At 51.3% G+C, this 12,386-nt stretch overlaps 1 protein-coding gene across 2 annotated transcripts in view; it reads left to right on the top strand.

The window, feature by feature from the left end:
- LOC144828458 (ubiquitin carboxyl-terminal hydrolase CYLD-like) overlaps positions 1-12,386 on the top strand; it is a 677,169-nt gene that overhangs the window by 522,335 nt on the left and 142,448 nt on the right. For both annotated transcript variants that reach the window (XM_078686635.1, XM_078686637.1), the window contains one exon: positions 9,307-9,373. In XM_078686635.1, the coding sequence (XP_078542761.1) occupies positions 9,307-9,373 (67 nt within the window). The remainder of the gene's footprint in view (positions 1-9,306; positions 9,374-12,386) is intronic.

The raw sequence follows: 12,386 nt of genomic DNA, 5'->3' as shown, positions 1-12,386 counted from the left end.
CTGTGGCCTCTGTGCTACTTCATGTGTACGGAAGCCTGCGTCAAGGGACGAACTAAGCAACAGGATGATGTTACAGCAGCATCTCCACGAATTCCTTCATACAGATTTGGACTCGGATTAACATGAGTTATTGCCTTACATAAGGGCAAAAGGAGGGTCTGTGGTTCTGAAAATCTGGACCCTATTGTTATCCCAATATCGAGGTCCAATACCCGTGTCACAAAATATCAACGTACCATGACGAATTTAGTGTCCGTGAACCGATAATGATTAGGACATCATTCCTATGTATTTGCGTGACAATCGAGGGTTGCCAACACCCCTAAATCGTAGTTCCCGTCCCAATCCCTTAGACTCCATTTTGTGAACGGCATCCATCTTACTTCTTGCCCTCATGTTAAGTCAATTAAAGGTCGAGCTTGATCCAAAAGGACACGTCCACCTTCCCTGACTTCCCCCTGACCTGTCCAAACTGACTCCATTGCCTTAAGCCAAACCTGTTTGGGCGGCTCCCCGCCCAGTGGCCGAATATGATACTATCGACACATAACATTCCACAAACCATTCACCCCATACAGAACATGCTTTCTACAAACATGCACCTGTCCATACTTCTTCTTTATGGCCAATTTTATGACTGGGTGGTACCTGCCTTTATTGGTGTTTCATTGATATCTGATGGAAGTCCCGGATCTTGCTGGGTAATCTGTCACGAACTGGACATCTAAAATGTGGGTTTGCTTACGTGACGAAGCACTTTGTATTATTACAGAAATATGTTTACAGCCGTATCATAAACTCAAGAATTCTTGCTTGAAGCCATTATTTCTGTATAAAAGGAGAAGACTGGTTCTGTAAAAACGAACACGTACAGTCTCCTGAGAATACATGACCCGTGTTTGTCGTGCTTCTAGGACACATGTTACTTGGTAGCTACCAATAAAAACTTGATCTCTGACGGCGACTAGAAGACTCTTGTTTCTGTGGTCCGGAACAAGGGAGAACTCAGAGGTCTTCGGGTGTTGTCCCTTGGCACCACCGGTTTCCTAAAAACCCGGTACCTCAATGCCCTTGCGCAGAAACTGATCCCTGCACTATTAATGGGTAAAACTTGTACCATTATCAAAATGCCCCATCATTCATGCTGTAATATGGTGGTCTTCCCTTGGGGTTGGTGAACCAATTTGACAATAATCACAAATCCAGTAGCCTGAGCAGATATCACTAATCCACTGCAGAAAATGTGATAACCACACTTCTCACATAACTTTGTTTCTTCTTCATTATGATGGTGGCCACATATTAACAATGTTTTACATTCCATTAAGCAATTATCACATGAAAAAAGAATTTCCTCTAATTTATCCATTGAAAAGGCTGAGACATTTTTATGTTTTCATGTCCTCTTGTCATTATTAAGAAGCCCAGATGTTTCCTTGGTATCCTCAAGTCTCCTCCTCTGTGAATGTCTTAGGAATAGTTCATGTAGGAATATTCACAGGAGTGAATATGCATTGGAATAACAAGTAACATGCCTTTGATAACAATCTTTCTAATGGATATGACATCTTCTGCAGATTTTTTGTCTACCGCCACGTAAGGAGGTATGTATTATTTTTCTAACATCTTATTTCATTTTGCTCCGTCATCTATGTCTAGCGTGTCTTCGGATGGGTAGTGAATAGATGCAAAATTGGCTGAAAGGGATGTCACCGGTGCATGCCACCTTTTATGAAGCCAAGGGTTTCTTTCTGGTGAATCCACTGGACTCTAGTCATTTTTTTTTTTGTAAAACAATTTTTATTGCAGATCCACTCCTTAGATGTATTAGCAGCTTGCACATCACAGTTGTAATCACAGTTCCCACAATAATATTATACACAGCCATTCAGCCCTCAACCCGGAGGTCGGGCGGCGATTCGTGTGGGTCACGTATGCCCATAGAAATGTTGGGCCATGTATGAGGAGGATAGTTCAACCAGTTTCTGCGTTATGTTTTCAATCCCCTCCCCCTGCTCAGCTTCCAGTCTTGACCGTAGTATTATGGTAATGCGTATAGTGGTCTGCGCCTATGTCCGGTGCTGGTGCCCATAGCTATGGGAGATGTTGAAGGAGTTTTATGTGTTCTCTTGTGTGTGTGTGCCTGGTGACGGTGCTGGGTGGGCGACGGGTGCCAGAGGAGCAGGGGGGCCCTCTGCTTCTTCCCCTTCTAGTCCCTCCAGTGTATTGTCCTTCAGAGCTTGGACCAATGTCTCCCATGCTCTCGCCGCGTCCTGCGCTTTCTCGTCTGAGCCGCGGCGGGCTAGTTGGTATCTAATCGTGCTCTCTGCCGTTGCCCATTTCAAGAATTCAGACAGCCGTCTCCTGTGTGTTGGGCCCTTCTTTGATTTCCAGCCCTTGGTCAGCTCCCGTTTGGCTAGAAGCAGTCCCATGTCTATGAATTTGCTTGTTAGCTTGTTTTTGCGTGTGTGTGGGAACCAGTGGAGAAGTGCGACCTCGTTATCGTATTGTAGTTCCCTGTCCGTAACTGTGTTCAATGTGTCGCCTATCTCACTCCAATACTCCTGTACGTGAGGGCAACCCCGGAGCATATGGAGTAGATCTGCCTCTACAAGGCCGCATCTAGGGCACGCTGCATCAGTAACTCCGAAATATGTTGCCACTTTGTTCGGGGTTAAGTAGGCTCTATGGAGGATATACAGATGAATAAGTTGGAAGCGCGCATTCCGTGTACCTTTCCTAGCTCTACGGACAATTTGGGACCATGTTGTGTCGGGTATTTCTTTCTGCAAGTCTGTCTCCCATTTCATTTGGAGTGAAGTGAGGGGTTGAGTGTTTTCTGAGGATAATCGGGAATAAAGGCACGTGACTGCTTTGAATGTCCCCGCCGCCATCATTGCGTATTGGCACACCAGTGATGTCTGTGGCTCAGTCAGCCCCTCTCCCCAGTGTGTTTGTATGGCCCTCACTACCGCTGCATGTATTAAATAGTCGCCCCTCTGAAGATCGTAGCGCTCCTGAAGAGTCTGAAATGGCACCAGAACGCCGTCGACATAGAGGTCCCCTACCATTTGCAAGCCTGCTTCCTCCCAGTCCTGCAGTCCCGACCAATCTCCCCCATGCGGTAGTGCCGTCACCATGCCCAGTGGAATTTCGGGCGCATACGGGTGCTTCATCCCCGCTCGCTTCTGCGACCTGTTCCAGCACAGCCGAAGTGTTCGTTCCTCCAGCGATAGTCCTCTAAGGACTAATTTCTGTTGCATGGTAATGTATGCTAGGACATGGCGTGGTATTCCGGTGTTCCTTTCATGCTCCGGACCTCGGTAGGCTCTTGCAACCTCTTGTGTAAAGTGTTGCAATTGGGCTGCCAGGTAGTATAATTCAAAGTCCGGGACCGCCAGGCCACCCTCGTCTTTCGAGCGGGTCAGCGTCGTTAAAGCGATTCTACGCCTACCCGTTCCCCATAAAAAGGAGATAACTAATGACCTAAGCCGTTTAAAGGTTGTCCCCGGAATCCATATCGGGAGGGTCCGAAAAAAATACAGTAGTCTCGGAAGGGCTATCATTTTCAGCAGTGACACTCGACCTGACATGGATAGGGGCAAGGTTGCCCAGAAGGAGATACTGCCCTGCAGGGCTCTGATGCAGCGTCCGATGTTGCCGTCTAATAAGTCCGCCGGGTCATGGTATATGTGCACGCCCAGGTAGCTCAGGCAGTTGGGCTCCCATCTCACCATCGAGTGGGATGAGGGACGCGCCCCCTCTCTCCGCAGGGGGAAGAGACAGGTTTTCGACCAGTTCACCCGCAAACCAGAGATGTCGCCAAAGCATTCTAGCAGCCTCTCGGCACCTCCCACTGCCTCCTCTGCATTCTCCAAGAAGAGGAGCAGGTCATCTGCATATAGGGAGATAAAATGGCGGGTGTCCCCGGAGACCAAGCCACAATAGTGGTCGCCTCGTCTGGCAGTTGCCGCCAGGGGTTCCACTGCAAGTGCGAATAGTAAGGGGGAGAGTGTACACCCCTGTCTGGTTCCCCGGTGCACCTCATACCTTTCTGATACCAAGGCTCCGATTCTCACTCTGGCTCTCGCCGACGCGTACAGTACTTTCGTCCACGCTATGTACCCCTCACCCAGTCCAAAGGCCCTCATTACTCTATAAAGGTAATCCCCCTCTAGGCTGTCGAATGCTTTCTCTATGTCGACCGCGAGCACCAGGGGGGACTGTGCTCCGGGAGGAGGGTTATCTATCAATCTGAGGAGCCTGCGTATGTTGTGTGTCGTGTTTCTTGTGGGTATGAAACCTGACTGATCTCTGTGGATTAATTGTTGCATGTGGGACAGTAATCTGGTGGCTAGAATGGTACTGAGGATTTTGTAATCTGTCGTCAACATAGACAGCGGCCGGTAGGACGCTGGGTCCGTGCCGTCTCTCCTAGGTTTTAAGAGGGGAATCATTATGGCCTCGCGCATTGAGCAAGGGAGGCTGCCCGTCTCCTTGGCTTCATTATAGATTATTCGGAGGCGTGGGGCCAGCTGGTCAAGGTATTTGACATAGAATTCAACGGGCAGTCCATCCAGTCCCGGCGTTTTGTTGTGCGCCATATGTTTTACTGCACCCCTTATTTCCGTTAAGTCTATCGGGCTGCCCAGGGACTCAGCGTCTTCTCGAGTCAGTTGGGGCAAATGCAGGTCTGCCAAGAAGGTGTCCGTTGCCGTGCCCCGGTCCACCAGTCTGCTTTGATATAACCGTTCGTAATAGGAGCGGAAGCAGTTCAGTATCTCTGGCTGCGTTTGGAGCATGCTGTCCCCACTCCCCTTAAGGGACATAATTGGCTTACTGTTTCGGCTGGGGTTCGCTAGCCAGGCAGGGAGCGCGCCGGGTTTATCCCCTTCTGCGAGGGTTCTCGTTAGGTACATTTTATAGTCAAAGCTGCGCAGGCGCTCCACCTCTACTGCCACCGCCTCCCGCGCATTGCTGACCATATCCTGAAGTTCAGGGTGGTTGGGGCGCTCCCGCTCCACGTTTCTCAGTTTTGATTCTGCCTTATCCAGATCCCCTATCAGCGTTCTGCGCGCTCCCGCAAATTTTCCTATATAGTGTCCCCGCACCACTATCTTAAACGCATCCCATTCTACAGCCCTAGAGGAGGCAGTGTCCTCGTTCACCGCGAAGTATTGTTCGATCCTTTCACCCAACGCTTCACGGAAAGGCGGGTCATCGAGCGTGTCCGGTCGTAGCCGCCACGTCGGGATAAGTGTGGGTTCGTTCATCCAGTTCAGTGTAAGGAGTAAGGGGTTATGATCGGATAGTGTTCGCGCTAAATATTCAGTTCGGGCCACCGATGGGAGCACAGCTTGCGAGCACAGGAAGACGTCGAGGCGGACGTGGAGATCATGAATGCTGGAGTAAAATTAATAGTCTTGGTCCCTTGGTGCTGTACCCGCCAAGCATCTGATAAGTCCCATTTTCCCTCCCAGTCAGCTCGGTGCTTTGCTAGTCTATGTACTGGGGATGTCTGCAATGGTGGGTGTGACCTGTCCAGAGAGACGTCCGCTATTGAGTTGAAGTCCCCCCCTAATAGCAGTGGGCTAGTGAAGTAGCTTGCCAGCGTCCGAGAGAGTTTCGTGAAGTATGACGCTTGGTCTACATTCGGGGCATATATACTAGCAAGTGCTATATGTCGGCCTCTAAGCAGGCCCTCTATTGCTACGAACCGCCCATCTGGGTCCACAGTGTGCCTAGTGACCTGGAAGGGGACACCCGCTCTGATCCAGATTAATACCCCTCTAGCGAAGGCCGAGTATGTAGTGTAATAGAGGTGGCCCCTCCACCTATGCTGTAGCGCCACTCCCTCCTTTCGTGTCAGGTGGGTTTCTTGCAGGAACGCTATGTGCACCCCCCTACGGACTAGATAAGAGTGGATCTTGTGTCTTCTCGTCATCGTATTCAACCCCCGCACATTCCAGGACACACAGTTCAATGATCCCATACTAGCCATAGTCCCATTGGGTACGAGTCAATTCAAGCTTGGTTGGCAGCCAGACAATAGGTTCGACAACTTTTCCCTCCCTCCCAACAATCCCTACAGTCCCTTCCCTTAAACTGTGCCCCGAGTGCCCCCAACTACTCCAGGCTCCCTCCCCCCCCAGAACAGGACCTAACCGCAACAGAGTAGCTCCCATCCAAACAGGTGAGCAATCGTGCTCTAAACTTCTATGTGACCGTGATTAGTATCACGGAAGCCTTATGGGCTCTGGGGAGCGTGAGCTAGTTACTGGTAGTGTCCAATGCCGTCTCCACAGATCCCCCCCGCCATACACAGTGCAACTTACGATACTTCAGTCTAACATTGTCCTGCTCAGGTGTGCGTAGAGGCCAGTCGGCTTGTCATCGCCAGGCGTCCAGGCCATGTCCGGGAGATTAGCTGCCAATGATAACTTCCGAGGTTTGTGGCGTGAGCCTCGGACCACCAGATTTGCCCATTTCCGATAAGTCAGTCTCTGATCCCGAGCCCCGTTCCTCTGAGCCCGATTCTTTCTCCGATTGAGGCAGAGTTGATCCCGAGACATCCTTCACCGCCTGGAGCGCCGCTTGTCGTTCGCCTTCCGTTTGGGATTGCGTCGGTTTCCCGGTGTTCCGTCCCAGCCTTCGGAGTCTCCGTGATTTCCTTACAGGGTGATTCCGGCGCTCCACCTCAGCCCTGAAAAGCGCCCCATCCGTGCCCGTTTTGTAGGTGTCCCACCAGGCCCAGGCCTCCTCCTCAGTCAAAAAGAACTGAGCTTTTCCATCTAATTCAACTCTGAGCCTGGCTGGGAACAGCAGAGAGTATTGGATACCTTCCGTGCGGAGTTCCTTTTTAATGGAGAGGAAAGAGGCGTGCTGCTTTTGCGTTTCAAATGTATAGTCCGGAAACAGGGTTACTTTGCTGTTGTCTACTTGGAAGGGTCCTGCTTCCCTGGCTCGTTGCAATAGCCAGTCTCTGTCTTTGTAGTGCAACAGTTTGATGACCACGGGGCGAGGAGGCAGGCCCGGTCTCGGGGGTCTGGATGGGACACGGTGCGCTCTTTCCAGCGTGAAGAAGGGGGAGAGACCCTCAGGGGCCACCACGGTCCGCAGCCAGTCATCTAGGTAGCCCACCATGTCTGTACCTTCTTTTTTCTCCGGAAGGCCCACTAGGCGCACGTTGTTCCTGCGGCTGCGGTTTTCGGCATCCTCAGCCCGCCTCTCTAGAGCCTGAATGCGGTCCAGTGCTTCGGTGAGTTGTCCCTCCATTGATTTCTGCGCCGGTGTCAAGGTCGCGATGGTATCCTCTGTTTCCTTGACCCTATCTGCCAATTTTGCATGGTCCGCACGAAGGAGACCAAGGCCCGTTGACACTTGTGCAATATCGCGGTGTAGGGCATCCCTCGTGTCTGTGATCGCCTGGAGGATGTTGTCCTGCATGCGTTGTAGGTCTGTGGTCGGTGGAGGAGTTTCCTCTGGAGGGTCCGCAGCAGGGCCGGCATCCCCCTTCGGTCCCTTCGGTTTCCCCATAGTGGCGTGCAAGCAAAAGAGCTGGGCGAGCGGAAGGGAGACCCGGCGGCCTTTATGCGGTGCAGCCGTGGAAGTCCGTCGCGGGAGTACCCAGGGGAGCAGGTCGCGTTCACTGCCGCTTCAGGGGCCGCCGGTATGGAGCTTTCGTCGCGGGAAGTGGGCTCGCCTCGTGGCGCTATACGGCCACGCCACTGTCCGCCAAGGAGGGCGACTCACCACGCTTCACAGGGTTCCTCTTCTGCCTGGCCGCCAGGCGCCTGGAGCTCGTGTTCTCCCCCAACGCCCCTAGGCCCTCCGTGCGGCTTCAGGTGTACCGTGGGTTCCCGCTCCTGTGGGGCGTGTCCGGCTCGGTCGGGGGGCCCCCCCTGCTCTAGTCAAGCGCTATTGCCCCACAAGGTCCCCACCAGGCGCGGGTCCCAGCGAGGTCAGGTCAGCCCGGGTCTCCGCCGCGGAATCCCCGCCCCTAGTTGAGGGCCAGTCGGGTCGGCATGCTCACTCCTGGTCGTTTCAGCCCTCCAGGGCAGCAGAGGCGCGGTACAGCCGCCACACCGCCCAGACCGCAGCGGCGCTCCTCAGGTCTTCACCGGCCCCCCCCAAGCCCCCTCTGCGCTCCCCAGCAAGGGCCGGGCACTTCAGTCTGGCCCCAGGGACGGGGGCAGAGCCGTCACCCTCCCGGGCCACCCGGAACCACTCCTCGGGTCCAAGCCGCGGGCGTCGGGCAAGCGGCCTCAAGGTCTCGGCGCTGGGAGTGCTCTCACCCAGGGGGGCGCCAGCCGCGCCGGAGCCGCAGTCGTGGACCTCCGCGCTGGTCAGGAGCGCTCGCTCACTTCGGGGGTGGTAGGCCTCGGCGGCGCCGGGGTCTCGATTACGGCTTCCCGGGCAGGGAGGAGTCGCTCCAGGGTCGGAGGGGCGCCTATCACGGTACCCCAATGGCCTCCCCCTCAGTCGCAGAGGGCACCGGAGCCTGTCGCCAGGCGGTCTCCCCCGATCTCTCCTGGGCCGCACGTCAGCGCGCTCAGTCAGGCGTCAGGGTCGCGCTGCAGGTCTCTGCTTCTCGGAGTTACGGGGCTGCCGCCATCTTGCGTCCCAGGGCCGCTGTACGTTGGCTGGGCAGCGCGCCTCTCTCGGTACCAGAAACAGCTCTCCTGCAGCACCGGAGCAGGCAGCAGGGTATCGTCGGGGTCACCCGAGTTTTCACAGGGTTCCCGAGCTAGTAAGCAGGATAATTTGGCGGATTACGGGCGGTGGGTTCGGGAGCTTCGTTAGGCTGCCACCATCTTCGTTGGCTGCTAGCCACGCCCCCTCCACTGGACTCTAGTCATGACTAGACGGCTCTACCTGGTGCCGGTGACGTCTCTAGCGGAATAAAGATTTAAATATCCAGTTCCAGTTTTCCACCAGAAAAGGGGCCCTTGTAAATTATCTGCTGGAGCTATTATAGACATCCAAGGCAGTATTATGGAAGTTGAATGCCTTGTTCTTTTCTTTGAGGTTTATAGTGGTCAGGTATTTCCCTAAAGAGCATCCGTATTTTTTGTCTTTCCTATTTCCATTTATGTGCTTTTTGGAAAGTGTTACATGATGTCCCCAGTAACTGGACATCATTCTAAAAGTAATGGATAGGAAGATTACCACGATGGAGGACTATGGTTAGAGGTAAGTAATCTTTATTTCTCTCCTTGCTGGTCCTTTAGCTGTTAAGTGCTTTGTGTGTGAGGGTAGTTTCTGGTTAAACGTTATATCTATTTTCTAATTTTGCCTTCATTTCAGATCCAGAGGAGTTCCTGAATCTCATCATGCATCACATCCTGGGGATAGACCCCCTGCTGAAGCTGCGGTAAGCTACCTCTTTTCTTTCATAGAAAGAGAAAGAGGAGGTTGGTCTCATCCTTTACTGTGCTGCTCTGCTAGCAAACAGCGTTTCATACCAATCGGTTCTCCTCCACCAATTTGCGAGAAATTTGTTGCTGATCTACTATTGTCACTGAGTTGTTAGTTATTAGGAAAGGAAGAGTAATAGAATATGGCATTGCCTCATGTGATCTTATGATTGCACCTATTTAGTGTTGCTAATTGCCTGGGGACACCTGTATGTCTGGAAAAGCCTGCAATGCTATTCATGAGGAATATATGCCCACTTTCACTATCATTTTACTTTGTTCAAAAGCTGGTATCTTTGTTTTATTTTATCACGAGTGTAGGAAAGTGCCTCTTTTGACATGGTTAGCCCCCACTTTTTGCCAGATGTCTGATGTGATTTCGAACTATAAGTGCACTGAGTCCATGCCAACCCGGTTCCCAGTGTCCGATCTCTTTCCCAAAAATGGAACCACGATTGCCACAACTTCAGCTACCCCTGTAAGTCCCTAGAAATTGCCCCTTGTATCTAGGGCATAGGTACTGAACTGGGTCCTCTGGGGCTGAAGTACTGGACTTTCCACCCCCGAGACCCCTCACCAATGCTATGCACTCTGCCATTGCCGGCTGCGTGCCTTGGTGCTGAGAAATCCGGAAAGTCGACATGGCACACAGCCCTGTGGCATGCCTCCCATACACTGCATAAGAAATAAGTAAGTCACCCATACTGCAGGCCTTTAGCCCTAAGGCAGGGTGCACTATCTCTTATGTGTGGGCCTATCAACACAAGCAGATATGCCCTTACAATGTCCAGCCTATTCTGAGATATTGTAAGTGCACAGCGTAGCCATCAAGAGTACATGGGCTGGATACTTGTCAGTACAAGTTTCCTAGCTTCATGATGGCTTCACTGATTCCTAAGGTGTTTGGTACCAAACATTGGGCCAGATGTAGGAAGCTAAATAGTGACCGCAAATGCGATATTCGCAGAATTTCAGCCTTTGCGATCGCAATTTGGCTCTGAGCAATGTAGGTAAAATTAAATCTACTCGCAACATAAGGAATCGCAAAAATTGTGATTCCTTATTTTGCGATTGCATTTAAGGAATCTCAAATTGTAATTCCTTAAATGCAATGTAAGTAGCACAAAAGAAAGTGCACTTTAGCCTTAAGGAATCGCTAATTACCAATAACTTCAAGTTGGTGGTAATTAGCGATTTCCTTTAAAAAAGCACTTTTTTGCTATGCACATTTCAGGGGTGCAACAGGGTGACCTTTTGGAACCTTTGCACCCTTGAAATTGCACCAGGAATTTGAGAGTGCCCCTGGGTTACTCGCAAATTGCGGGCTCAAATGAATGGGATGGTATCTCTTGATTGCGAACCTCAATTTGCGATTCGCAATTAAGGAATATTAAGGTATCGCTAATATTTTTGCAATTTCTACCTAAATTTAGCATGTCCTTAATAGCGATTCGGTAAAAATCGCTATTAAGGACTCGCTAAATTGAATTTACCTACATCTGGCCCATTGTGTCTTTATAAATTGTCACTGATGCCAGTGATGGATGTATTATTTAAATTCACACAGGAGACCCTTTTAGAGGGTCCTCATAAAATCTACCAAGCACTGGTATGTGGTTCTGCACTTGTTTTCGCCAGCCTGCCACTACCAGGTATGTTTCTGAACTCATGGACAGAGATAAAGCCTGCTCTGGGCTGAGGTGCTTTACATCTCCTCCAGACAAGATGGCCTTACTGGGCGGGAAGCTTCAAAGGCGATGCCACCTGTGAAAATCCAATCAGGAACCTCCAGATAGTGGCAGAAGGCCAGCCCCCTTTCCTGCTCCACTTTTGGCAGGAGGAAAGGTGGGAAAATTAGTTAGATGAGGAGAAGGGTCCCCACTTGGGCTACACCACCCCTAGGGTGGGGCAGGCAATGTGAACCCCTCTTCTGAAACTCCACCATCTTGAGATGGTGAGAAAACCTCCTGTCAAGGCCAGGGTAGTGCCTTTTCCCACATGAAGTGGTCACTATAGGGTGTAAACACCCTTAAGGTAAGTAGCCCATTAGCTACTATCATTCTCGCTTTTGAATACCCATAAATAAAGTATTTAGGTAGCACCCACATACTTGAACATCAGATTTAACGAACAAGAGATGACCAGGACAAAGAAGACCCACTGCTCAAGAACTGAGGCCCTGCTGCTGTAGGAAAAGGTGCTAAACCCTGCCTGCTGCTCCCAGTACTCTACAATCACTGCTGCTGTGTTGTCCTGAAGCCTGAAAAGACTCCAAGAACCCAAGAGCACCTCCAGCATTTAAGAAATCGCTGTTATCACTCCCTTGCTATTTTGCTTTTCTCACCTCCTGAGGCGGAAGCCGGGAGGTTGCTCTTCCTCTCACGCTGTCTTCTCTCTGTACCCTTCCCTGCTGTGCCACGATTTTAAAAAACGATCTAACCACTGTTTTGCCACAATTTAAAAAAAAAGAAAACTTACTCAGTATTTTAAATTGCACAGGATTTATGCCTGCACTCCCGCATCCCCTGCATTTTTGGCCAGCCCTCAGACGAATAAGGTACTGAGGCGGCCGGTCGAGGGGATTGATTTCGAGCAGCCATCTTGGGTTGGGAGGTAGACACTCGGGCAGTCGAGATAGGAGCATAAAAGGGGCATTGCTGGCGGGGCTGAGTCCTTGCTATTTTGCTTTTCTCACCTCCTGCGGCGTAAGCCGGGAGGTTGCTCTTCCTCTCACGGTGTCTTCTCTCTGTACCCTTCCCTGCTGTGCCACGATTTAAAAAAACGATCTAACCACTGTTTTGCCACAATTTAAAAAAAAGAAAACTTACTCAGTATTTTAAATTGCACAGGATTTAAGCCTGCACTCCCGCATCCCCTGCATTTTCGGCCAGCCCTCAGACGAATAAGGTACTGAGGCGGCCGGTCGAGGGGATTGATTTCGAGCGGCCATCTTGGGTTGGGAGGTAGACA

Source organism: Lissotriton helveticus, chromosome 4_1, assembly GCF_964261635.1.
Source record: "Lissotriton helveticus chromosome 4_1, aLisHel1.1, whole genome shotgun sequence".
In the NCBI taxonomy this organism is placed as follows: Eukaryota; Metazoa; Chordata; class Amphibia; order Caudata; family Salamandridae; genus Lissotriton; species Lissotriton helveticus.
Note: the sequence above shows the minus strand (reverse complement) of the source record. Positions and strands in the feature narration are given on the sequence as shown.